The 24,737-nt window shown below is 48.6% G+C and overlaps 1 protein-coding gene across 1 annotated transcript in view; it reads right to left on the reverse strand.

The window, feature by feature from the left end:
- API5 (apoptosis inhibitor 5) overlaps nucleotides 1–24,737 on the reverse strand; it is a 111,036-nt gene that overhangs the window by 53,385 nt on the left and 32,914 nt on the right. The window contains exons 7-9 of the mRNA XM_085643466.1: nucleotides 21,106–21,210; nucleotides 19,798–19,887; nucleotides 5,043–5,224 (exon numbers count right to left, since the gene is read on the reverse strand). Coding sequence (XP_085499592.1) covers nucleotides 5,043–5,224; nucleotides 19,798–19,887; nucleotides 21,106–21,210 — 377 coding nt within the window. The remainder of the gene's footprint in view (nucleotides 1–5,042; nucleotides 5,225–19,797; nucleotides 19,888–21,105; nucleotides 21,211–24,737) is intronic.

Genomic DNA, 24,737 nt, shown 5'->3' on the forward strand with positions numbered 1-24,737 from the left:
TGTACATAGTATATCCCCCCCCCCCTCAAATTATGTACACATAGTATTCCTCACTATTCATCCTACTCTCACCACAATTCAGACAGCTTTTGTTGCTGTTCTGTTTCACAAACTGCATGAGAGGTTACATTTTATGAGATAGTATTCCTATTACAGTAATTGCAACAAGCAGTGGATACCTTTTGTATATTTGTTATCCCAAATGCAATCACTAGTATTCACAAAGAAGTAGGCTCATTTTCAATTGCATATTCAAATGTACACTAATGACAGATGCTCAGAATGCAGAGGTATGCAACAAGAGTAGTGAGAGCGGGGAGCAGATGGACGTGACAGACAGGAGAAAAGTTGGAGGGGAGGTATGCGACCATAAGAGGCTAGTGTTGTTTTCATGTGAAGTGAATAGGGCATTATGAAAAACGGCTGAAGACACTGGGACATGGCTGGAAACAGCAAAAGGTGTGCTGGGTGCACTGTGAGAAAGGGACAAACGGACACAGAGAAGTCTGTTAAAAGGATTGAGTCAAAGTGTGGGGCACAGTAAGGAGGTGCTGGCAAAAAATGACTGGTTTTAGACCTGGCCACTCAACAGAATCAGTGCTGCTTCACACAACTGAAACCCTAAAGTTTGCCGTAGATCAGGGCAAGGATGCGGTACTGATTGTGTTGGACTTCGCCGCTTTTGATACGGTCTCTCAAGATCGGAGAGATAGGCTGCCAAGATCTGAGAGATAGGCTGCCAAATAGTGGCATTACCAAAAAGGCGCTCGCCTGGCTATCATCTTTTCTAGAGAACAAGTGTAACATAGTAACACTTGGTAGTTACAAATCCACAGGAAGACAGCTGTCATCAGGGGTCCCTCAGGGCTGGTCCCGAAGCCTGACTTTATGCAATCTTTATATGACACAGCTGCTTACCTTGATGGACACTTTAGTCATCGAATCCATTTCATACGCGGACGATACACAGCTAATTCTTACCCTAGAGAAGAATTCCACAGTGGCTGAAGAGAAATTTCATCACTGTCTAACTGCAGTCATGGACTGGATGAAACTCAACCATCTTAAATGTAACAGCAAAAAAACGGAAATCATGCTGTTTGGAAAATGTGATCACTTAAAGCGAAAACAATGGTGGCCATCAAATACGGCTCCACCTCCAAACACAGTAAACACTGAGGAATTTAGGGATCAATTTCGATCCCACACTATCTTTCCACAAGCAAGCTCTTGCAGGTGTGTGCTTCCACGCAATAAAGATCTTGAGAAAACTCCTCGATCTACTTCCTAGGAACGTTAGGAAGACAGTTACCATAGCACTAATCCTGTCCCGTCTTGACTACTGCAACAGCCTGTAGGTAGGAGCGAATAAGACTTCTGAAAAGACTACAGGTGGTCCAGAACGCGGCAGTTAGGTTAGTACTCAAGCTACCTAAGGGTTCTTCAGCAGCAGTACTCAAAACCCTAAACTGGCTACTAATTCATAAAAGGATTCTTTTGAAGATTTTAATAATCATCTACAAGGCCTCCAGGGCAATGGGACCGAAATATCTAAGGTCCAGAATCAGTCCCTATAGCACTCAACGCCTCTTGCAGTCATCTTCTGGAAACTCTTTTACATCCCCTACCTTTCGTCTGAAATCGAGAGAGGGGGTGGGAGAAAAGAGGCAATGGCTTTACTGGGAATAAAAGCCTAGAATACCCTGCCCTCCCAACTGAGACTTGCACAATCTGAACCCATGTTAAAAAAATACTGCAAAAAACATGGATCTTTGCTGCCCCAGATAATACTGTGCTCTCTCTCATCTGACACTCATTCCAAGTGTTAGCCTCATCCTTCCCTTACCACAGATCTCCCCATGTCTTTTCCGCTAGCACCTAGATGCTCCTTGGAGTGAACGCCACGCTTTACAAATATACCCATTGAAGGAAGTGAATAACGGCAGGTGGGGACGGCTGCAGAGGGAGTGTAGGCATCAGAGAGACAGCTGACCAAGGTACAGGGAGGGCAGCGCTAGAATGTGCCATCTGGGAAGTGGTGTTAGGGAGGAGAGGACTAGAATGGCCAATAAGGAGTAGTGAGTGGTGCATTGTAGAAAGGCAGAACTTCCACGCAGCAAAGAATTTCCCATGGATACCCAAGGAGTGTTATTTACAGAAAAGGTTTTAGCAGCCAGAAAGCATTTTGTAATCAAATTAGTTGAGTTTGGGGTATAAAATTAGTGTTTAGTGTTCCAAGGTTCGGAGGAAAGTGCAGATTTACTGAAATGATAATCTGATACTTTGGAGAAATTACACTTCCAATCAGAAGAGTTGGAGATGAATCTTGCCGAGTTCATAAGTTTTCTTAAAAGTTTTCCTCAATTGCAGAGAGCACTAACTATTTTCAGTGTTATTTACCAACTTGTGTGGTGGTCTCTATATATTGATGCAGCACTTAATGACTATCTCTTCTGATTTATATACCCTAAAACTGGAGTAATGGGTCTACTGCTTGAACCTGAATGGTCTCTGTAACCTGAGTAGTAACCATGTAGTGAGCACATGTACAATCTTCCTACCTCTGCTGGCTGTAGCCGAGATTATGAGATCTGTGAGCTGCTTTTAGTCTTCTGAAATCTACCCCTCCCAAACAGATTATCAGCCCTAACATGACATAGCGTCTAGTTCGGAAAGCAGGAGAGAAACATTTCAATAGTATATTTAAATGGTGAGAGAAATGTGCAATGACATTTTGAGAGGATAGCCATTTTCATACAGTTTTTAAACTCATAATAACTAATGCAATTGTTTCCAAGCTGTCAAAGAGAGAATGAATCCCCAATAATCTGGAGGGGAGTCGCCGTGCATATGTTCCAATATTTCATAAGTGTCCCTGGAGAACTTCTGGATTTGGAGCCAAAGCATGTAAAAGGTGTGCTGCAGAATGCACGAGATTGGCTCATTTGTTCAACATTTTCTCACAGGAAGTAGCTCCCAAGGCATCTACTTAATGAAAATATCACATCATTTAGTGAAAATACACCCACCACTTTCAAAAGACACCAACCGCCACCTGAGAAAGTGCCAACTCTAGAAGAAAGTGATCCATTAAATCAGGAAATTGACACATTAAGTGTTTGCACCATTCTCAATCATCTTCTGAAACACACCTTCAGCATACAGGCAACTAAAATAGAACGCAGACCAGGGAAATCCTATTCAATAAACCCCATTTTGTGAATCCAGAGGAAAACAACTACACTGAAATGATCAAAGGAACACCAAATGTTGTTATGGGACTAGTTCAGGCTTCTCCAACGAGTAGCTTGTGAGCTACTGGTAGCTCTCGTCTGTGCAGCCCACCCTACTAAATTAGAAGCTTTTACTTAGTTGAACTATTACACCTATATTAAAATTGGCCAGCATGTATCCAAGAACAAATTGTATATTTCAGAACTGATGCCGTTTGGAGGAAAATGGTTTAATTTTGAAATCTATTTAAAGCTGATATTTGTGTGCTAAATCCTGCAACAGGGGGGGGGGGGTGAGTTACTCATATTATTAGACTGGTGCCAGGGGCATTGAAACTATGGGTGTTAGGTATTACTCCTCATTTATAAAGCCATGTTTACATTATTGCCGGCAATCCTGCTTGATGCACTGAGGGGACCCCTGCTGATAATCTTGCACTGAGTGGCCACTAATGTATTCTTGTCTAATGCGGTCTCAATTAAAATACTAATATTAGTAGCTTATTGAACTTAAGTAGCTTATATTACAGAAAAGGTTGGAGACTCCAGGTCGAGTCCAATGCTTTGGGGAGTAGACAGTTTTTGCCATTTAGTGAGTTACATTTGTAGTCACTATCTAGGAGTGGATAATTTTAATAAACCCAATCAATAACACACCATTCTAAACATCAAGTTAAACACAGCTGGATCCATGAGAGAGATTATCAAAAATGCTTCTGTTATCTTTACACAATCTGAAGAAAAATAATTTGGGAGCTAGGATAGTAGCACGTTATTTTCATAACTGCTAAATCCTTGGATGCAACTCTGCCATATGATCCACTGCCCCGCCCATACTAGCCTAAATCAAGTGCTTGTTATCACAAGATGTACAGTATTCTTAGACCCTGTGCACATAAATGAGAGAAAGCCAGGTACATAACTAAGGCATGGGTTTTAAACCATATTCCAAAGCATAGTGGAAGACTTGTCAAAACAAGAACAATTCTTTTTCTCATTTGACACATCAGCTTCTGCCAGCCATTGATGATAAAAAAAAGTAAGAAAACAGCCAACAAAACAGAAATGCTCAATGTGCGTGGTTCTCCCAGACTACAATTTCGTAGTGAGGGAGGTCCACACAAAGCCCATGAAAACTGCCGGATTCTCAGTTTCGCCGGCAGAGTTAATTTGAACAGTTTAAACAGCATAATTCCCTCTGTACCAGAATTATGCAGGTTTGGCAATTTCTTTTAAATCATCCCTAGTCATAGCACTGCAACCCTAATCCTCAATGCTGAGCATTTTTTTTAGCCATCCTAACCCCTTGGCATAGTCCACATCACATATTTGAAATAAAAACAAAGTAATTTCACGGAGAAAAAAAAAAAGAAAAATTGGTGATTTTTTTGAGATTGAGATAGCAGTTCCAGTACTACACTTGGAGCCGAGGCCTTTCACTTCCAAATTCTCTCCACTAAAATCTAATCATTTTTTTCCTAAGAATGGTATTCAAGCATTTACCCTAGCTCGGCCAATGCACCTCAAATTATTTTCACGAATCCAGTAAAAGAGAAAAGTACAAAGCACTACATTCCTTGGCTTGTCCTTTCCGGTGTGCCTGCTCCACAATGAAGAAACACTGCTTTCAATACACAGGTGTACACGTCAGAGCTCTTAAGTCCTACACCAGATTCCATCACAGAGGCAGAAAAACCCTATTCAAATGCAGTCATAAGGACAGACACAAGACACTGGAATACTTACTCAATCATGGTGCACTGTGCATAGTCAAAACAGCCCTTACAACAATTATGTGACAAGCCATACCTGATTTTAAAGTCTTTTAATTTCTCTGCATCAACTTTGTCGGTAAGGAAATTGGGCTGTTTTCGGGCTAGTTGGTGGAAACTGTACAGTAAGCACTCCACGTAGCTGAACTGCAGCTTTGGCTCTTCTTTATCAGCGTTCTCCCCATTTTCCGCCTCTTCTGGGGGAAGTGGCATGTACTCCTGAGGGATAAACCAATAAGCCAACAATAAACATCCTGCTAGTCTCTCATTTCTCAAACCAAGGAGACCAAATATTATTTCTCTAAAATTCAAGATGCTAACGCAGTTTGCCACCTTCACAACACAATTTATGCATTTTGAAGGTTGAAACAACTTTGACAAGTTTTGAGCAGCAGCATACACATCGCATTCTAAAGAAGGCTAGCATGTGTAGTAACAAAACAGCACCTTAAATTAGTGGATTTGGCCTTTGTAGGACAATCCACTCAACAGAATGGGCAAGTACAGGACAGAAAAGCCACAGTCGTTAATGAAGTAACCTAGTTAAAGGCCGGAAGTACAACAACAATCAGAAAAGGTTATATGAAACAGCCTGGAATGGACCATTCAGCTGGAGGAGAATGTGTGCCATGTCCAGAGTCTGTAATCTTTGGAATTAATGATCATAATCAAGCTTGCTGTGCATGGTGAGGCCCTTTTGGTTCAGAGCAGAAGTGTTGGTGGAACGACAAGTGCAGAATTAAATATACCATGCAGATGAAGAGTATTTTTCACTAGCAAAGAGTGTGAAACATCAAGTCAATACGTTCTGAATACTTCAGCTGCGGTGAATCAATCTCTTTCCACGCACAAGCAACACAAACGACAAAAAACTGCTTTGTCTCTCAGAATTGGCCCAATTTCCAAGTCTAGATTACATGGACATACTAACATGCATTCACACATTTTCTGCCCCCTTGCCCAGAAACGGTGCACCTGGGAGTGGAAGAAACATCCAGTCCATTTACATTTGATATAGTTAAACCCATTTTCCATCCCATCTGTGAACAACATCCTCCATGAAATGGGCCACCAAACCCACCAGAGCCAACCTATAACAGTCTCTGGAGGGACTAGCAGGAAAGGTCTCAAATTGGAGCTTAACACTGTCAAACCAGACTTCACTGGCCAAGCTTGGATAAGGATAAAATAATAAATACCAGCCCTCCTCAGCTAGCCAGTAGTTTGTTCGATTTTTTAACTGATCAATGAGGAGGTCCTGTATACCAGTATCTGTACAGAAGAATGTGAAAGCCAGTGATTTGCTTGCCACTCTCCCTTCAGACTTTTTTTTTATATTCTTTTTATTTGCATTTTCAACAACAAGACAAACACAACTCACTGCAGTGTAAGTATAAAATGAGATTGACAGCACAGCTCCCCACCAAAACAACAGTATCAATATCACACCAGGGTGCCAACTCGTCATTTCACAGTAAGTCCCGCACGGTCCTCCCACCCCCGCCCACACCCAGCCCGCATTGTTCCCACAGCACAGTCGATGACCTCAGCACCTCAGTATGTAACTGGTCCTCGGCCCCCTCCGGCCCCCATCAATAAGAACGAATAGTTTCTTACCTGTCGGTGTAGTTTTGCAGCTTGAAGATCTTTCTGGATTCACTATGCTGTGCATTATTCCGCGATCTTGTGGTTGGGTCCGGATTCGTAGTCTTTTCTTTGTTTTTTTTTTGTAGCCCAGGTGGGCGTCGACGTCCACCATTTGGTGCACCTCCCGTGACGTCGTCGTGCTTCCAGCGGAAGTCCCACCTTTGGGGCGCCATCTTCGGGTTCTTTTTTCCTTTCCTTTTTTTTTTTTTTTTTTTTTTTAACCCTAGGCGATTGATTAATCCTTCTTGTCCATTTTTCTGTATGTTTTCATTTCTTTGATCTTTTCCATTTTACCCCCTCTTCCTCCAGCCTCATCTTCCTGGCGGAGGTGGGTGGGTTCGCTAGTGAATCCAGAAAGATCTTCAAGCTGCAAAACTACACCGACAGGTAAGAAACTATTCGTTTTGCAGCGTGAATCTTTCTGGATTCACTATGCTGTGCATAGACTTTGTAGCGGTTTCCCTAATTCTGTGGCGGCTGGGTGGTAGATGAGCGTTGGTCGTTGAAAATGTGCTGAAGCACCTTCTGTCCAACCTGTGCTTCCTTGTTCATCTGAATGTCCACGCAATAGTGTTTCGTGAACGTGTGCACAGATGCCCAAGTTGCCGCGAGGCATATGTCCTGGATGGGCGTGTTCGCCAGGAAGGCCACGGTGGCCCCTTTCTTCCTTGTGGAGTGAGCCTGCGGCCCCTCCGCTAGCTCCTGTCCAGCCTGTTTGTGGCAGAATTGAATAGTGAGGGCAATCCACCTTGCGATGGTGCCCTTAGTCACTGGCCTACCCATGAAGCTAGTAGCAAAGGACACAAACAGCTGTTTCGACTTCCTGAGTTCCTTGGTTCTCTCAATGTAGTGCATCACCGCTCTTCTTGCGTCGAGGGTGTGCAGGGCCTTTTCTGCGTTTGAAGTCGGGTTTTGGAAGAAACTTGGTATCTGAATACTCTGATTCATGTGGAACGCCGACACCACCTTGGGCATGAAGTGTGGGTCCGTTCTCAGGACTATTCTATCCTTGTGAATCTGAATGTAGGGTTCCTGCAGCGTTAGTGCTTGAAGCTCGCTCACCCTGCGTAGTGAGGTTATGGCCACCAGAAAGGCCGTTTTCATAGTCAACATCTGCAGTGTGGCCTTGTGAATGGGTTCAAACGGTGCCTTCATGAGCTCCGTCAGGACCACATTCAGATTCCATGCCGGCGGCGGCAACCTTTTCGGGGGGGGCCATCCTTTTGGCTCCTTCCATGAATCTCCTCAGCACCTGCGAGCTGAAGAAACTTCCACCTTTTTCACCTCTGGTGTAGGCCACGATTGCCGCTAGGTGTACCCTTAGTGAGCTCGAGCAGAGGTTACTCTTTAGAAGGTGTGTGAGGTACCTCAGTACTGTTGAGTCTCTTGTCATTCTGTTTTGCAGGCCCTTTTTCCGGCACCACACAGTGAACCTCTTCCATTTTGCGCTGTAGCATTTTCGTGTAGTTGGTTTCCTCGCCTCCCGTAGCACTCGCATCGTGCTCGGCGGCAATCTTAGGTGTGCGAACTCTAGGTCTTCAGGAGCCATGCCGCCAGGTTGAGGGTCTCTGGCTCTGGGTGCAGGACCTCTCCGTTTTGCATTGAGAGCAGGTCCTTCCTCCTCTCGAACCTGTATGGGTTGCCTTGCGCCATTTCTTGAATTTGTGAGAACCATGTCTGCCTCGCCCACTGCGGAGCCACCAGGATCAGAGTCATGTTGCTGGTTCTGCACTTGTCGAGGACTCTGTGCAACAGGGGTATCGGTGGAAAGGCGTAGGCAAATGTCCTCGACCAGCTTATCCATAGGGCATTTCCCTTGGATTGCTGATCTGGTTGCCTGGACGCGAAGCTTTGGCATTTTGCATTGTGGCGTGTTGCAAATAGGTCTATTGTGGGAGTCCCCCATCTCCGGAAGAGTTTCTCCGTTTCCTGGCCATTGAGCTCCCACTCATGTGATGCTGAGGTCTGCCTGCTTAGCCAGTCTGCCTCCACATTGTCCTTCCCCGGTAGGTGAATTGCCAGTAGATCTATCCTGAGAGGTATGGCCCATCTCCAAATCTCCTGAGCTAGGGATGAGAGTGGGAACGACTGTGTCCCCCCTTGTTTGTTGATGTAGAACATCGCCGTGGTGTTGTCTGTTTGGACCAACACCCTCTGGTTGAACAGGTGTCTCTGGAATGCCTTCAGGGCTAGCAGGATTGTTTTCAACTCGAGGTAGTTGATATGGCGGACCGCATCTGCTGGAGCCCATAGACCCCTCACTCTGAGGTTGTCCATGTGCGCTCCCCATCCCTTCTGCGATGCGTCCGTGGTAATGGTCACTGTTGGGATTGGTGGTGTCAGGCTCCTCCCTGTTGTTATGTTGTCTCTGTTCCACCAAGTTATCTCCTCCTGCACTGCACCATTGCTGTTGTAGCCATTCCTGGAATGGTCTCATGTGCAGGCGTACATTCGGCACCAGCTGGATACAGGACGCCATCATCCCCATCATCTTGCTCACAGCCCTCACTGTCAGAGCTCGCCCCTTCTGGTAGAGCTTCGCCTCCTTCAGTAGAGCATCTGTCCTCCTGTCGCTGGGCACTACTGTACTGTTGCGGGAGTTGCTTTGCCCCCAGGAAAATCTTCACCTGTTCCGGTTCCATCGATGATTTTCCCCAGTGGATCGAGAATCCCAGATTCGTAAGGGTGTCTGTTACGCGTTTTGCGTGCCTCTCGCACTTTTCGCGTGAGTTTGCCTTGACCAGCCAGTCGTCCAAGTAGGGGTAGATATGTATTCCCTGCCTTCGTAGGTGTGCCGCTACCGCCGACAGGCATTTTGTAAAGACCCTTGGTGCTGATTTTAATCCGAAGGCCAGGGTTGTGAACTGGTAGTGTTCCTGTTCGATGTTGAATCTTAGAAGACCCTTGTGCCTTCTGTTTATTGGGATGTGAAGGTAGGCATCCTTGAGGTCCACGGTGACCATGAAGTCCCCTTCTCTTATCTGTGGCAGAACCTCCTGCAGTGAAGTCATTTTGAACCTTTGCGTTCTGATGAACTTGTTTAGGTAACGGAGGTCTAGTATGGGTCTGAGGTCTCCGTCTACCTTCGGAACCACGAAGTAGTTTGAGTAGACCCCTTTGTTGCGTTCTCTGAACGGCACTGTCTCTATGGCTCCCTTTTGTAGGAGTTTCCACGTTTCTTCTCTGAGTATTGCCAGTTCTTGGGCCGATCTCAGTCTTCCCTTTGGTTTCCTGTTTGGAGGTCTTTTCTCCAAATCTACGCAGTATCTGTACTGCACAATGTTCCGTATCCACTTGTCTGTGGTTATACGCCGCCACTCCTGAAGGTAGAACCTCAGTCTTCCGCCTACTGGTGTCGTATGCTCGTAGGCTCTTGAATCTTCTCTTCCCCCTGATGACACTTTTTTGCGCCTCACCCTTGGGGTCCTGACGAGGGTAGGCGTCCTCTTGCGTGCTGAGTCACTTCGACGAGGGCTGTTCGCCCCCTCTCCTCCTTTGGCCACGTCCGTTCCCTCTCCCGCGAAAGGACTGGCCCCGAGGTTGATATTGCCAGTTTTGCTTCTGCTGACCTTGTCCGTGACTTTCACCCTGCTGACTTTGTTGGAACGCCTGGTGCGACGTACCCTGCTGGCTTCCTCCCCTACCGTAGGGTCTCCTCGAGGGATTTCCTCGCCTCATTCCCCTCAGCTGTAGGGCCCCCATGGACCTCGCCGTCTCGTTTTCTTTTTTCAGCTGGGTGAGCTTCTCGTCCACCGTTGCTCCGAACAGTGTCTCTCCGTTGAAGGGGGTGCCAAGGATGTTGTTCTGCACTTCCGGTTTGAATCCCGAGATTCTTAGCCATGCATGCCTCCTCTCTGTGACCCCTATGGCCATGAGTCTTGCTGAAGTCTCTGCCCCATCCAACGCCGTCTTTATACAGGAGTTGGCGATGTTCTTCCCTTCGTCTATCAGGTGAGAGGCTCTCTGGCGGTATTCTTCGGGGAGGTGCTTTACTAGCTCCCCCCATCTCATCCCAGTGCTGGTATTGGTGTCTATTGAGGAGTGCATTCGAATTCGCCATGCGCCAGTGCATTGCGGCGTTCCTCTCGACCTTTCTTCCTGTGAGGTCAATCCTCCTGCTCTCCTTATCCGGAGGTGGGCCCGAAGTTGCTGGTACATTGGCCCTTCTCCTGGCCGTGGAGGCTATGATGGAGTCTGCAGTTACGCTACCCTTGATGTAAGGGGGGTCCAGGGAGGAGTGCTTATATTTCTTCTCTGTCCTGGGCGTGATCGACCGGCAGGTGGCAGGTTCCTTGAAGGCTTCTCTCCCCCGATTCATCACGCTTTGTAGCATGGGGAGGAACTGGCTCCTTGTCTGGATGGGGAGCAGTGTCTCGACGAGAAAATCGGCTTTCGGTTTCTCCTCGTCGAGTTTGACGCCGAAGGCCATTTCTGCGCTCCTGACCACCATATTGTACACCCCGATGTCGTCGGGTGGCGAAGGCCTCGAAGGGTACGTGTTCACGGGCTCCTCCGGGTTTTCGGTGTCGAGATCGTGCCATTCGACGTCGTTGCTGGTAGATGCCGATGATTCGTAGAACGACCGTTGGTCTTCTTCCTCGGCTTCTCCCTCATAATAGGGCACTTCTTCCTCTTCGAGATCCCTTGCCAGCCCTTCGGCGTCGAACTCGTCTTCGACCTCACCGACGTCCGCCGATGAAACCGTTGGAATCGTGAATTCCTTCATCCTGGCGTCGAACTCCTTCTTCCTTTGAAGGATGTTCTCCATTTCGGCCTCGAGCCGCCTCTTTTTCTCCATCTCGGAGATGCTTTCGGCGTCGACCGCGGGTCTTTTCGATGAAACTTGCGTCGACGTCGAACGTTCTTTCTGCGTCGATCGGCCCGTTTCATGGGATGTTTTCGACGACCCTTGCCTTTCGGCGTCTTTCGGCACCAGGGAGTCCTTTTCTAAGGATCCACTCGGCCTCTTGTCCATGGTTCCCCCCTTTGGACGTCGAAGTTTTCGGCGCCGGGGCTCCCTTCGTGGACTTTGACTCAGTTTTTCTCGAGTCACCCTCGTGTTTGAGGTACTTTCTGTTTTGCGCTCGACGATTCTCTTACCTCGTCTTCTTTTTTCTTGTCGGTCTCTACGACCGTGAAGTTTTCGGCTGTCTCGGCGACGTTGTCCTCGTCGTCCGTGGAGAGGCCCAGATCGTAGAGCGTCGGGGGCTTCCCCTTGCCATCCATGTTGGCGTTGGCTCTTCTCTGTCGCTCTCTCACCCTGAGTGTCTTCGGCGCGAAGGCTGAGCAGGCGTTGCAGTCGATACTCTGGTGATCGACCGGTAGGCAGAGGTTGCAGACCGGATGCTGGTCTTTCTGCGCGAACTTGTGGTGGCAGTTTGGGCAGAACTTGAATGGCGTCTTGTCCATTGCGCTCAGGGTCTCTGAGCGTGCATTCTCCAAGGCCGAAGAAAAAGGGCGCTGGTCCTCTTTTCTTCGCGCTCCTGATGAAATCTCTTCCTTCCTGATATCTTCTAGTGATTCTATCGACGAAACTCGCTTTTCTTCCTTCTTCCTCCGAGTGTAATTCTGGAGCTTCCCGATGACGATCCAGACCCAACGGCGGAAAAAAGAATCTGAAGATGGCGCCCCAAAGGTGGGACTTCCGCAGGAAGCACGACGACGTCACGGGAGGTGCACCAAATGGTGGACGTCGACGCCCACCTGGGCTACAAAAAAAAACAAAGAAAAGACTACGAATCCGGACCCAACCACAAGATCACGGAATAATGCACAGCATAGTGAATCCAGAAAGATTCACGCTGCAAAAGCACTGTTTCATATCGCTTGAACCGTAGTGTGAGTCAACCAGTGTGTGAATGGTTCCCATATGTCCTTCGGCCGCGAGCGCGCTGGTAAGAGCTCCCCGTATAGTGCGAGTTGCGTCTGGCAGTGCACCACGCTTTTAATCCACTCCCTAATGTGAGGCGATGTGACAGCTCCCCATTGCATCGCAACCTGTCGTTTGGCGAGCAGGATTAGCATGGACGGCAGTTTACGGTGTTTAGGCTTGACCATGTGTAAAATCCCTAGTAATGTAGTCTGTGGAGTGCAGGGGATCTGTAGGTCGGTAATTGCATTCACCAGCTCCATCACCCTTACCCAGAATGAGGCCAATGTGGGACATTCCCATGCCATATGTAAAAACGGAGCTCCGCGTGCGTCACAGCGCCAGCAGTTGTCTGCATCCCGCAAGCCCATGCGATGTAGCCGACTAGGCGTGCGGTAGATCATGTGTATGTATTTAAAATGTATCAATCGGAGACGATAATTAGGGGAAAGGGTCTCAAGCAGTCTACAGCACATATCCCAGTGGTCATCAGTGAGTTCGGTGCCCAATTCCGTATCCCACATGCAGCGCGCCGCCGGAACCACAACCGGACAAGTGCTTTGCATGCAGCTGTACAATCGGGACACAAGTTTACGCCCCGACTCCACCTTGAGCACATTCTCTAAGGCCAGCAAGTCCGCCGGCGGCGCCGAAAATGTAGGAAATAGCTTTCGCTGTATTTTGCAGCTGATAATAGAGCAGTGTATCAAGCATCATTGGTGCCTCTGTACCGCACAATTGTTCCAGCGTGATAAAAGTGTCGCCCGGGAAGAGGGCCCCCCCCCCCCCCCGTCTGAAGGCCGCGTGATGCCGCGCGTTCCCCAGTTTTCACGTGCTGCAGCGGGGGCCACATGGGGTTCCCGCGCAGTGGCACCGATCTGGCATAGAGATGGTCCAACTTAGCTAGTCGACGCAGCCCATCCCAGGCCCATTTAAGCGCGTGTACAGTATCAATGTCTGTGCATCTCCTCTTGTGCGGTGTGTATAGGGCCGTGCTGAGCGGCAGTGGGGCAGCCCTATCCATCTCTATGGCCACATGTCCCAGTAGTGCAAGAACTGTGCCTGTGCGCAGTAAAAATATAGCGTGAAATCCGGTGCTGCCAGACCACCTTGCCTCTGCGGGAGAGTGAGGGTCTCCCAGGCCACTCTTGGCTGCCCGCCACCCCACGCCAATTCTATCATCCGCGAACGCACTTGGTTCAGGAAATGCGCAGTCAGAGGCATCGGGATGTTAACTAATAAATACAGTAGCTTGGGTAGGAGCACCATTTTTGCCACCGCTATGCGCCCTGCCAGCGAAAGGGGCAAGTGTTTCCAGCGGTCAACCTTTTCCTCTATCCACGTAAGGGCACGTCCATAGTTTTCTGTCCACAATTTCTGCATGTCCGTACTAATCCATATCCCCAGATATCGCACGGGGCCAGTCGCCCATTTCAACGGGCAGTCCGGAGTGAAGCGGGACGTCCCAGTCGTCAGGGGCAAAATGACCGACTTCTCCCAGTTTATAGTCACCCCAGACAGCCGGCCATAGTTCATCAACTCTCCTGTCATGGGGGAGAGATTTTCATGAGGATCGACCACATATAGTGTTATGTCATCCGCGTACATAGAACCGGTCAGAGCCCAGGAAGAGAACCCAACGCCTCTAGCCGCATGATGCTGCCTAATACGGGCCGCCAATGGTTCGGTGGCAATCTCAAACAGCAGGGGCGACAGGGGGCAGCCCTGTCTAGTACCCCTGCTAATGGCAAAGGGTTCAGATATAAGCCCGTTTACTCGTACTCGGGCAGTGATGGTAGTGTAGAGTAATCTAATATAACGAATAAAGGCCTCACTCATCCCCAGGCGCTGAAGTAAAGGAAACAGGAATCCCCACTCCAGAGAATCGAACGCTTTCGTGCCGTCCAGTAGCACCACTGCGGCCTTTACGTGTGGGGCCAAATAGTGCAACACCCCAAAGAGAGTTTGAAGGTTATGAGACGTGGAGCGGCCCGGCACAAATCCCGATTGATATGGGCGTATCATGAGTGGCAGTACTGGCTGTAGTCGCGTCGCGAGCATTTTGGCGAAGATTTTCGCATCAGTGTTGATTAAGGATAGTGGCCTATATGAGTCGCATTTCTGGGCATCTTTATCCGGCTTTAAAAGTGCGATTACGATGGCCTCTCTCATTGACGCTGGGAGCAAGCCTGCCTCCACAGACTCCGCATAGACGGCCAACAGCCTGGGGGCCAGGAGTTCAGCGTATTCCTTATAAAACTGCGCCGGCAGGCCATCCGGTCCTGGCGCCTTTCCGGCTGCCAAGGAGCCTATTGCGTCCTTTACATCGTCCACTTCAAAGGGTCGATCGAAATATCCCTTTTGGTGCGCAGTGAACCAGATCAGCTGCACCATGTCCAGGTATTCAGACAAGTCCTCCAGTGGAGGACCTCCCCTTGATCGGTACAAGTCTTTATAGAATGTCCGAAATGTGTCCAGGATTTCTGGAGGAGTGTAGACAGGATGACCGTGCGGCGTCTCGACTGATGGGATGTAAGAGGAAGTCCTTTGCGAACGCAACAGATTGGCGAGCGTTTTGCCCGGGCGATCTCCCTCACCATAGCGGCGGGCCGACACATGTTTAGTTAGAAATTTGAGTTCCCTATTCGCCTCAGTCTGGTATGCCGTAAGGGTAGTGCGCGTATCCGCCAGCGTTGCCGCCGAGGGGTCAGAGCAGTACTGCACCTCCAGAGCATGCAGTCGATCCTCCAGCCCCTTGAGCGTGTTTCGTATGGCCTTCAGCACTCTGGCTTGTCCCGCAATGCAGTGGCCTCTTATAACCACCTTGAAGGCGTCCCATAGGGTGCCCACCGATGATACCGAGTTTGTGTTAAGATCGAAATAGTCGAGGATGTGCTGATGTATTTCTTCACGAAATACCCGATCTAACAAGGCCTGCGGCGGCAATCTCCATGCGAAGGGAGTAACATACGGCTGGGGGACTCGCAACAGCAGCTCAACCGGGGAGTGGTCGGAGAGGGTGCGCGCTCTGTGAGAAACTTCCGCTACCCAGGCATGTATATGCGGGGTCAACAGCCAAAAATCCAGTCTGGACCAGGCCTTCCTGTGCGGGGTGAAGCAAGTTCCCTCTCGCGACGCGGGGTGCAGTATCCGCCACGAGTCTAGCAAATTGTAGTCTTCCATAAGACCTCGGAGAGTGCCCGCCGCATGTGGGTGATGTGTGCGAGCGGCCCCTTCTCTATCTAGCTCCAACGAAAGGACCACATTAAAATCTCCGCCCCAAATATACGCCCCTACGCCCATGGATTGCGCCTTAAGCCACGCTTGCCGGAAGAAACCTGGGTCGTTGGGGCCATAAGTATTGATGAGTATGACCTGCAGGTGAAATAATTTCCCCAACAGTATTATGTATCACCCCTCGGAGTCGGCGTGCACCCTCAGTGTCTGCCAGGGCAGGCCCCTCCGAATCAAAATGGCCACTCCCCGGGAATAGCTAGAATAGCCGGAAGTGTGTACCTCGCCCCATCTGGTATGCCTAAGCTTCTCCCCGGCTCCCTGCATTAGGTGGGTCTCCTGTAGGAAACAGATGTCTATATGGTGTCTGGCCAAGTGTGCATGAGTCAGTCGGATCTTGCGGTGGTCATTTAGACCGCGAATGTTCCATGTCAGGCAGCGCGGTCAGAGATGTGTATTTGCATGTGTCCTACGCAGCGGTGTGTCTATTCGCGGTACAAGAGGTGGGGCGAGCGGTGAGATTCTTAGCGTACCATGTCTAGCACCCAATAGCCATGTGGGCATGGCAGGGAACAACGCCACTCTATCAATAAGTTGTGGAAGCGAATGCTGCAGTACATCAACACAAACCAACAAAAAATATACCCCCTATCCTCCCACTCCAACCCCCCAATCAGGTTGAGATTCAGCACCCCCCCTCAAACAAACCCGACAAAAACTTTCCTGTGACAGTAGCATGGGAATCATCCCGTTGAGGGCGTGGGGTCACCGGCCCACTACCCCGTCTGTAAGTGACAGGGTGGCCGAACATTTCCGCCTTCAACATTTCACAATCAGTCTAGGGTCAGCAGGACATGCCCCGCGTAGCATCCATCACAACATTGGTACACGGCCACAAAGCGATATCAGAGTCCGCCCCACGGCCAACCATCCCCGTCAGCCCAGGTCCGCGTCCATTGCCAACTCCAGGCCTCAGGCCAACACTGGGAATGAAAATGGCGTATGCTGAACTTAGAATCCGCAGGGCGGCAAACAGCACTGCGAATGGCCATAGTACTCGTATCCGCACGCGTGACTATTCAAAGTCACTTAGCTGGCCAGACGGGGGGGGGGTGGGGGGGGGGGGTCCCCCGGCCATCGCGCAGTTCCTGATGCGATCGTTCTGTCTGTCTGTCGTGCAAATTTTAGCGCCTCCTTCGCCTCCGTGAAGATCACCCACTTTTTGGAAGATCTTTTTGGCCGGCAGGAACTCGCGCCGTGCAGACTGCACAGCTTGCGTAAAGTCAGGGTATAAGGAGATAGCCATGTTTTGGAAGGTTAATTTGCCTTTTTCACGGGATAACCTCAAGATCGTATCTCTGTAATTCAGAACTCGGGCCAGAAATGGGCGAGGTGGCGCTCCCGGCACTGGGCGCCGGCCCAGCGTACGATGCGCGCGTTCGACCAGGAACATGGCCGACCGGTCCGTCCCAAACAATTCACGAAACATACCTTCCACGAAGTGCTCCATATTGCCAATATTGGTGGATTCCGCAATCCCAATAATGCGTATGTTATTTCTACGGGAGCGGGCTTCCAAATCCTTGTTGCGCCCATGTATTACTTCCAGGACCTTGTCCATGCGCAACAGTTGTTCTCGAGTGTCGCTTTGTCCTTCCTCACATTCCGCAATCCGCGTCTCCGCTGCCGCCAGTCGCTCCTCGTGTTGATCAACTCTGTGGGACATGCCGTCAATACGCTGTGCCATGGAGTCCAATTTAGTGTCTATTTCTTTGAGGCAGCCCTTGAGGTCGCGAAACATACTCCTGACGTCGTCCTCTGGCGTGGGCTCCATCTGTGTTTCAGGGACCACTGTCTGAGACATTCGTGTCCTCTCAGCGCTCCGGGCAGTGCTGCTTGGCATCCGACTTCCCCATGATGGTTCCGGGGAGACACCTCGGGGGGGGGGGAAGGGGAGGGGGCATCAGGGGGGGGGCACCAATTGGCCACTTCTGTGTGTCGCCCTCGCTCAGATCGTTGTGGCTGGCACGTGCCCGAGTTCTCGCCCGGCGCGGGCCGCCCCCACAGCCCCCCGCCGTGAATAGAATCTCGTGCAAGCCGGTCAAGCCCAGCGATTCACCAGCACGCACTATTCGTAGGCCTATGGCGGCGTCCTCGCCCTAGCTGTATGCACAGCGTCAGCGCAGTATCAGAATAGACACTCTGGGCAGGGCACTCCAATCTGGCACCGCAGTCACCGCGCTGTAACACCTGTCCCCAATCTTCTGCTCCCCAGGATATTCACAGTTGCAGGCATGCAGTCAGGTGCTATATATATATATGCAGATCGGTGCACTCCTCCAGGGCCCAGCAGTCATTCCTCCCCATGGTGGCGTGTATGGCAGCGAACAAAGTGCGCCAGGGCGCTCTTCCTCACTCTCAGGGCCTCAGCAGCACGCAGCGCACTTCACCACCCGCCTCACCTCCGCTAGTGCTTGCCTGCAGGCTGACGGTCAGTCGGATGGTCCGCTTCAGCGACCTCGCCACACACGGCGGGCCAGTCCCGCTCCTGCGCTTCTTCTGGGCTGCGTAGCTCCGCGCGCCGGGTCACAGGCCCGCAACCGGGGACTTGAGTACTTCCTCTGGCCGCCCAGCGAGACGGGCGCAGGCCGCCGATGCAGCGAAGGTCACAGCATCCGATCGCCGCCGCCGATTTCAGTCGCGATGGCTTCCTCCGGAGCCGCAGCGCGTAGGCACTCCCCGCCGCAGATTTATTGCTCAGATACGAAGGCTTTAGGCGGATTGGTGTCCGGATTGTGTGTTCGGCCGGCGGAGCCCCGTTACTCGACAGCCATTTTGCGGCTCGGCCACGCCCCCACTCTCCCTTCAGACTTAACCTTGACTGGGAAAGCCTCTGGAATCTCCCTGAAGCTTGACCTGCTGCATAAGTAGCTAGACTGCAACTGCCGGGAATAAGTGATCAGATTCAAAAGAACAGAGCTAAGGACGCCCTCCTTTTAAAGACAACTTAATGGATAGAGGGTTCTTGCGTCACATTTCCCTCCCATCCTGAGTGCCACGCGAATTCCAGCAGGCTTCCTGTGGGTAAACCGGCAACGACAAAAACCTCTCCAACAACGTGAACGATCTGAGATCCAGTGACCTGCTAAAGCAATGGCAAATTCTGGTTTAAACAGTGGACACCCACCAGTCTAATAAATAACCCCCCAAAAAAGAATCAAGTAGGATACAGGACTACAGCAATTTTATCTATAACCCCTTTTGGTAGCCAGTGGTCATTCATCTGGTGAACAGCACTCCACCAATAATAGCCTAGAATGCTAAAGGATCCAGGTTTTTGGGGACAATTTTAGGGGTAAATCTTTTAAATCCCATACACACTTGGGTACCATAGGTAATTAAAACGAAAGACTATAAAAGGTTATCTGCCATTATCCCACCACTAAAAGGTCTAGTTTTAGGAGGACCAGAGCACGTCATGACTTTAGAGAGAACCCACAGCACCCTCTAAGATTAACAAAGACATTGAGCTCAATATTAAACTGTTTTCCAGTACCATGGGCAAGTCACCAACATCATACAACCCAGAACCTCATTGGCACTTTCAGTTCTTATAATTTATTGTGCACTGAAATGTAATTACCTGTTATAAAGTGAGTTTCTTTATTAAAAACTGACCAATAAATTATATTAAGTGTTATACCATGCGTTTTTAAGCACACACCACTTCTATGAATAAGTCTTGACAGCCTTACAGCATATCCCCAGAAAGTAAAGTGTTAAAAGGGAGTTTGTTCTTTTAGTTAGACAGAATGGACAGAACTAGTTTGAAAGGACAAAGAAGAAGCCAAGTAGAGTCTTTAACCATATTTTGTTTAAGACTATATTTTAGTGTGGTGTCCAATATGCGTGTGCATATTTTAGCAAGTTGAAGTTACTATGTCTATAAAGAATTGCAAGCTAAGGGAATTAAAAGGTTTAGGTATTTTTTTTAAACAACCATGCATCACATATTAACAAAGAATCTACGTAGTACTCTTACCAGTAATTTGTCAAATAGTTTCTTTAAGTTGGATTCCAGTTTCTCTGTCTCACCACAAAACGCACTCATCTCTGCCAGCAGCTTCAAGACCTGTAAGAAAATGAAGGGTAAGTCCAGGCGATTTTAACTCTGACTTGCATCCAACCAAACAAGATACTTATTGGGTAGGAGATATGGCATCTATATAAATATTGTAGAGGTTAGGTAGAAGGTGGTTTGGGGACTTGAGATTAGCTTATTTGTGTTGGTAGTAGCGTTTGCCAACAGCAAACAGACACTCTTCCGGGTCTCCTTCTTAAAAAATTTATGCAATATAATTTACTATAACAGAAAAGCTACTGAACTAAAATAAATTACAACAAAGCATTCCATACTTCAGTCTCTCCATCACTCTACAGTTTTACATTTAGATGTCTGGTAATGAGAATTTTCATTCTTACAACAAACATTACTTTTGGGATCCATCCTTTCATCTCAACAATGCAAAAAAAAAAAAAACCCTCATACTGCAGCACCTTTCTTTATCTTCTCGCTAATAGTAATAATACGATCTTCAGGTCCGCAAACAAGTAATTAGCCTTCTAGGATTGGCTCTTACACTGCATCTAAGGTTTTCAATGCCAAAAAGCATGGATTCCAGAAGGTGGTTAAAAAAACAGTCAGGGTGCAATAATAGTCTGCAAGTAGGTACTTGGAGCAGCTCTTTGTGGTAAACAGGGTCAAATACTTGTACATGTTGGATTCCCAACGTTCAACAATGGATATGTTGCTGGTGCTAATGCATCGTAGTTTGTTGGTAAAGTAGAAGTAGTTTTCTATGACCACCCCCCCCCCCCCCAAAGGAACATGAAAATGACGAGCATTAACATCTTGTTTAATAAGTTCTGCTCTTTCTGGTATAAACTGTAGCATGCTGCCAACAGGGTGAACAACAGGCAAACAAGGCATTCATGCACAGAGGAAGCAAAGTAAAGCAAAGTTCAATGCCGTTTTAAAACGTCCGGGTAATGCAAGATAGGCAACTCTAGATGTATAATAGATGCTTACAATACCTCAAAATGTTTACTGTAGTTGAAAAGGGTTACAAGAAAATAGACTGAAAAAATGGACTAAAAATGGAAAACTATTACAATTTAAGGCAAGTTTGAAGCAATGATATTTATAGTTTGTCAATTCAATTTTTAATCTATAGGTTTCAATGTTCAGAATCAAGGTGCACATCAAATTATACTATGTGGACAATAACGGTGTAACAACAAATCACAAACTAAAACTAAAAATGCCAGGAAGCCTCATAGAAGATACAACCTCCAGCTGGATGTCAATGCTCTCCGCTGGGCTGGTGAGGGACCCCAAATTCGGCAACACATGTTCACAGTAGTGGGAAACAAACTTTGTGGAATGAACGTTTTTCTGGAGAAGAAAAACAAACACATAATCCATATTACTATATGGTTTTCTGTAATGAGACATTCATCGGTTACTTGCAAATGTAGCTGTTTAAAGCACCAGCAATTGTCAATTATAGTGAAATGCGTATGGAATTCAATCATGGCCAGTAGAATTACACAGCAATGAAGGACTTATTTGGGTTGTAACAGAAGAAAAAAATACACATAGGGCGGCTCATTATGTTGTGTATTATGTTGTGTATTATTTTGCTATTTTAACATTTTATCACATGTTCTGGCTGGCAAACATTTCACGTTTTAAAAATATGTTTAACAACTGAATACAGCAATCAAGAACTGAAATATCAATAAATAAACTTTTGCAAACAAATTGCCACTGTGTGGCCGCTTTTTAATGTAAAGTTTGATCTAAAAATGTTTGTTGAAATTGGTCTAATCATGTGCCAGGTGGTGGATTGTGTGGAAAATAAATCAAAGACTATGCGGAAAATGCCAAAGAATCGCATGGCATCCAGCGGCCTTCACTTTCAGTAACAAATAACAGCAAGATATGACATCATGACGCAGAAGTTTCAGGTGGTGTAGCGGTTCTTTCTTTTGCATACGCGGAGGAGCAAACATTCACGGTAATATCCATGTAACCGACTGCTCCTAATTTTATGTGTTCGGTTAGACCCAGTATGCATTCTAGTGTGAGAGATCTGTGGAATGAATGCTGTGGTCAGTGTGAGAAAGTGCCATCTTTCTTGCATGGTATGCCCCCACTTTTTGCTGAATGGGAGTGTGCCCTGGACTCCTGCCAATCAGGTGCCCAGGGCCTATGTTCCTTCCCTAAAAACCTCGCACCCAAATTGGCAAGCCCTGGCCACATGTCAGCCCCTAGTAAATGGTACCCTAGGTACCCAGGGCCTTGTGACCAGGAAGGCCTTTAAGGGCTGCAGCCCTCATTGTGCTACCGTTAGAGGCCCTGTACCATAACACACACTGCCCTGGCAGGGTGAGTGTCTGGATACAAGACAAAACAAAGAGTCGACATGGCACACATCCCTGTGTGCCATGCCCACCACCTACACTGCCCTGGCATACATCAGCCACCCCTCTAGCTGGGTGCCCTATGCCAGTGGTGTGGGCGTAGGAGCATGAGCCCTGTGCCCCTAAAGTAGCCAGGTCCATTCCTGGGCACTGTAAGTGCAGTGCTGCCATTAAGAGTATATGGTGCTGGGAGGTCGTCAAACACGAACTCCACAGCACCATATGGCAACACTGAAGACGGAGTAGTTTGGTATCAAACTTCTCAGCACATTAAACCCGCACTGATGCCAGTGTGTGATTTAATGTACCAGGCACCCCAGAGGGCATCTTAGAGATGCCCCCTGAAACCTAACCTACAATCCACGTCTGGTCTGGGAGGCTGCCACACAGCAGACATGTTGCTGGACCCCTGGGTGGGCGAGCCCCTGCTCTCCTGGGCCTACAACAATGCACGTTCTGGGCGAGGTGCTAGATCTCCTCCCCCAAGATGGGCAGGGGGAAGCTTCAAAGGCATGCCACCTCTGTGAGCTTCCCCAGGCCACTTGCTACCCCCACTCTGGTGGGTAGCCTGGCTGAAAACCCCAAATAAGGACAGGGGATGTGCCAGCCTGCCAAACCCACCCCTCAGGTACATATCCGGGCGCTCGCCATCTTGAAGATGGGAGGCCCTGCCCAATCAGGACTAGGCTACTGCCCCCCTCCCACAGGAGAGTGGCAGGATAGGGGGTGTACCCACCCCAGGGCAGGGACCCATTGGTCCCTGCCCTTTACCTACCTATAACGCCCCTAAATCTAGTATTTAGGGGCACCCCGAACCTTCATTCCTTAGATTCCAAAAAACAAAGAAGAGCAAGAAGAAAGAAGACCTGCCGTGCAGCTGCTAAGAAGAGGAAGACATCAACTGCTTTGGCCCCAGCCCTACCGGCCTGACGACCCTCGAACCTGCTCCTGCGCCATCCCGGCACCTCTTGTGGCCAGAAACCTCACAAACCCCGTAGGACCTGGCTAATTTTTGCCTCTAAGCACCTGGGACTCCCATGAGCAGAGGCTCTGCTCAAAACCAGCTTCTAACCCCTGGCATCAGCCCAGAACCCCAAACCCTGCACACTCTGCACCCGCCAAGCATGGCCTGTGCCGGAGTGAACAAAGACCCAGAGGACGTCCCCCCGGCAACTGTGACCCTGAATCCGGCACCCAAGGACTCACCTCGACACTCCTGACGCCTGCAGCCTCAGAACCAGGTATCCCCCCAACCGCGATCAAATAAGGGTAAGATTTCCCGACACCAAAAGGCACCCGGCCCCCTGTGCCCAACTCCTGGGTACCTACCTATCCTCCAACTACCCAACTTACCTCTCGAAGTGGTGGTGGCACCTGAAGAATCTTAGTCCCCGAGCTTGCAGCCTTTTTTCAACCAGGAGCTTTCCTATTGAAATCCATTGAACGCCCAAAGGCTCAAAAGCACCCTGCACCCAGCCGCCTGAGTGGCCCTGGCAGTGTAATCTCTACACCTATCTACTTCCCCATTTGCCCTGAGCAAGTGACCAGGAGCCCAGCCCAGCTCCCACAGCCGCGTGGCCTGCTAGTCAGCAGCCACCAACCAAGGCCCCCCTGCCTCCCATAGGATAACATTGGGCCTAACTCACTCTGCACCCGGCTGCCCCTGTGCCGCAGAGGGTGTAACAACTGTACTTACCGGACCCTGGGAGACCCCCGAATCTGAGCCCAGAACCTTAACTCTGCCAGTCGAGTACTTACCCAAAAGCCGATAACCCAATTTTCCTCCATAGGGTAACATTGACTGGTTTCTTCTGAAATTTCTTCTAAGTGTGGAGTTTCTAAAACTTAAAACATTCACCAAAAATCAACCGAGTAACGAAAACACTCACCTGCTATTAGGAGAGATCCCAGTGATGGATCTTGATGCCCAGCACTGACCCTGAAAAATATTCACAACCGTACTTACCAGTAACCCAATTTTCTTCCATAGGAAATCATACACTGTTTTTTTGTGAAATTTCTTCTAAGTGTCGATTTTTGCAAACTTCAAATATTCTTTAAAAATCGTACCAACTGTGAAAACGTAATTACTTACCTGTTTTAGATAGGAGGTCCTAGTACTGAGTCTAGGAACCCAGTACTGGATTACAAAAGTAACGAGAACATACTTCCCAGCAACTTGAATTTTCTCCCATAGGGAATCATTGAAGTGTCAACTTTTAAAATAGCAAAATATTGCCTAAAAATCAGTTACTAAGTCGACTTTTATCACTTGTTTCTAAGAACTGTCCCAGGACTGAATCGAGGATCCAGTCCTAGAGTTACAAAAGTAATCCTGAAAGTAATAAATTGCAAATAACTTAAAACTTCCATTGAACTCAATACGTTATTGTGAGCGAGTGCCTATGTAGAGGCAAGGTGATGGGCATTAATGAAAGGGAAGGCAGAGTGTGCACAGTGCAGCACATTAAAGCCAGACCTACTGACATTGCAAAT

Source organism: Triturus cristatus, chromosome 3_1 (genome assembly GCF_964204655.1).
Source record: "Triturus cristatus chromosome 3_1, aTriCri1.1, whole genome shotgun sequence".
NCBI classification, from domain to species: Eukaryota; Metazoa; Chordata; class Amphibia; order Caudata; family Salamandridae; genus Triturus; species Triturus cristatus.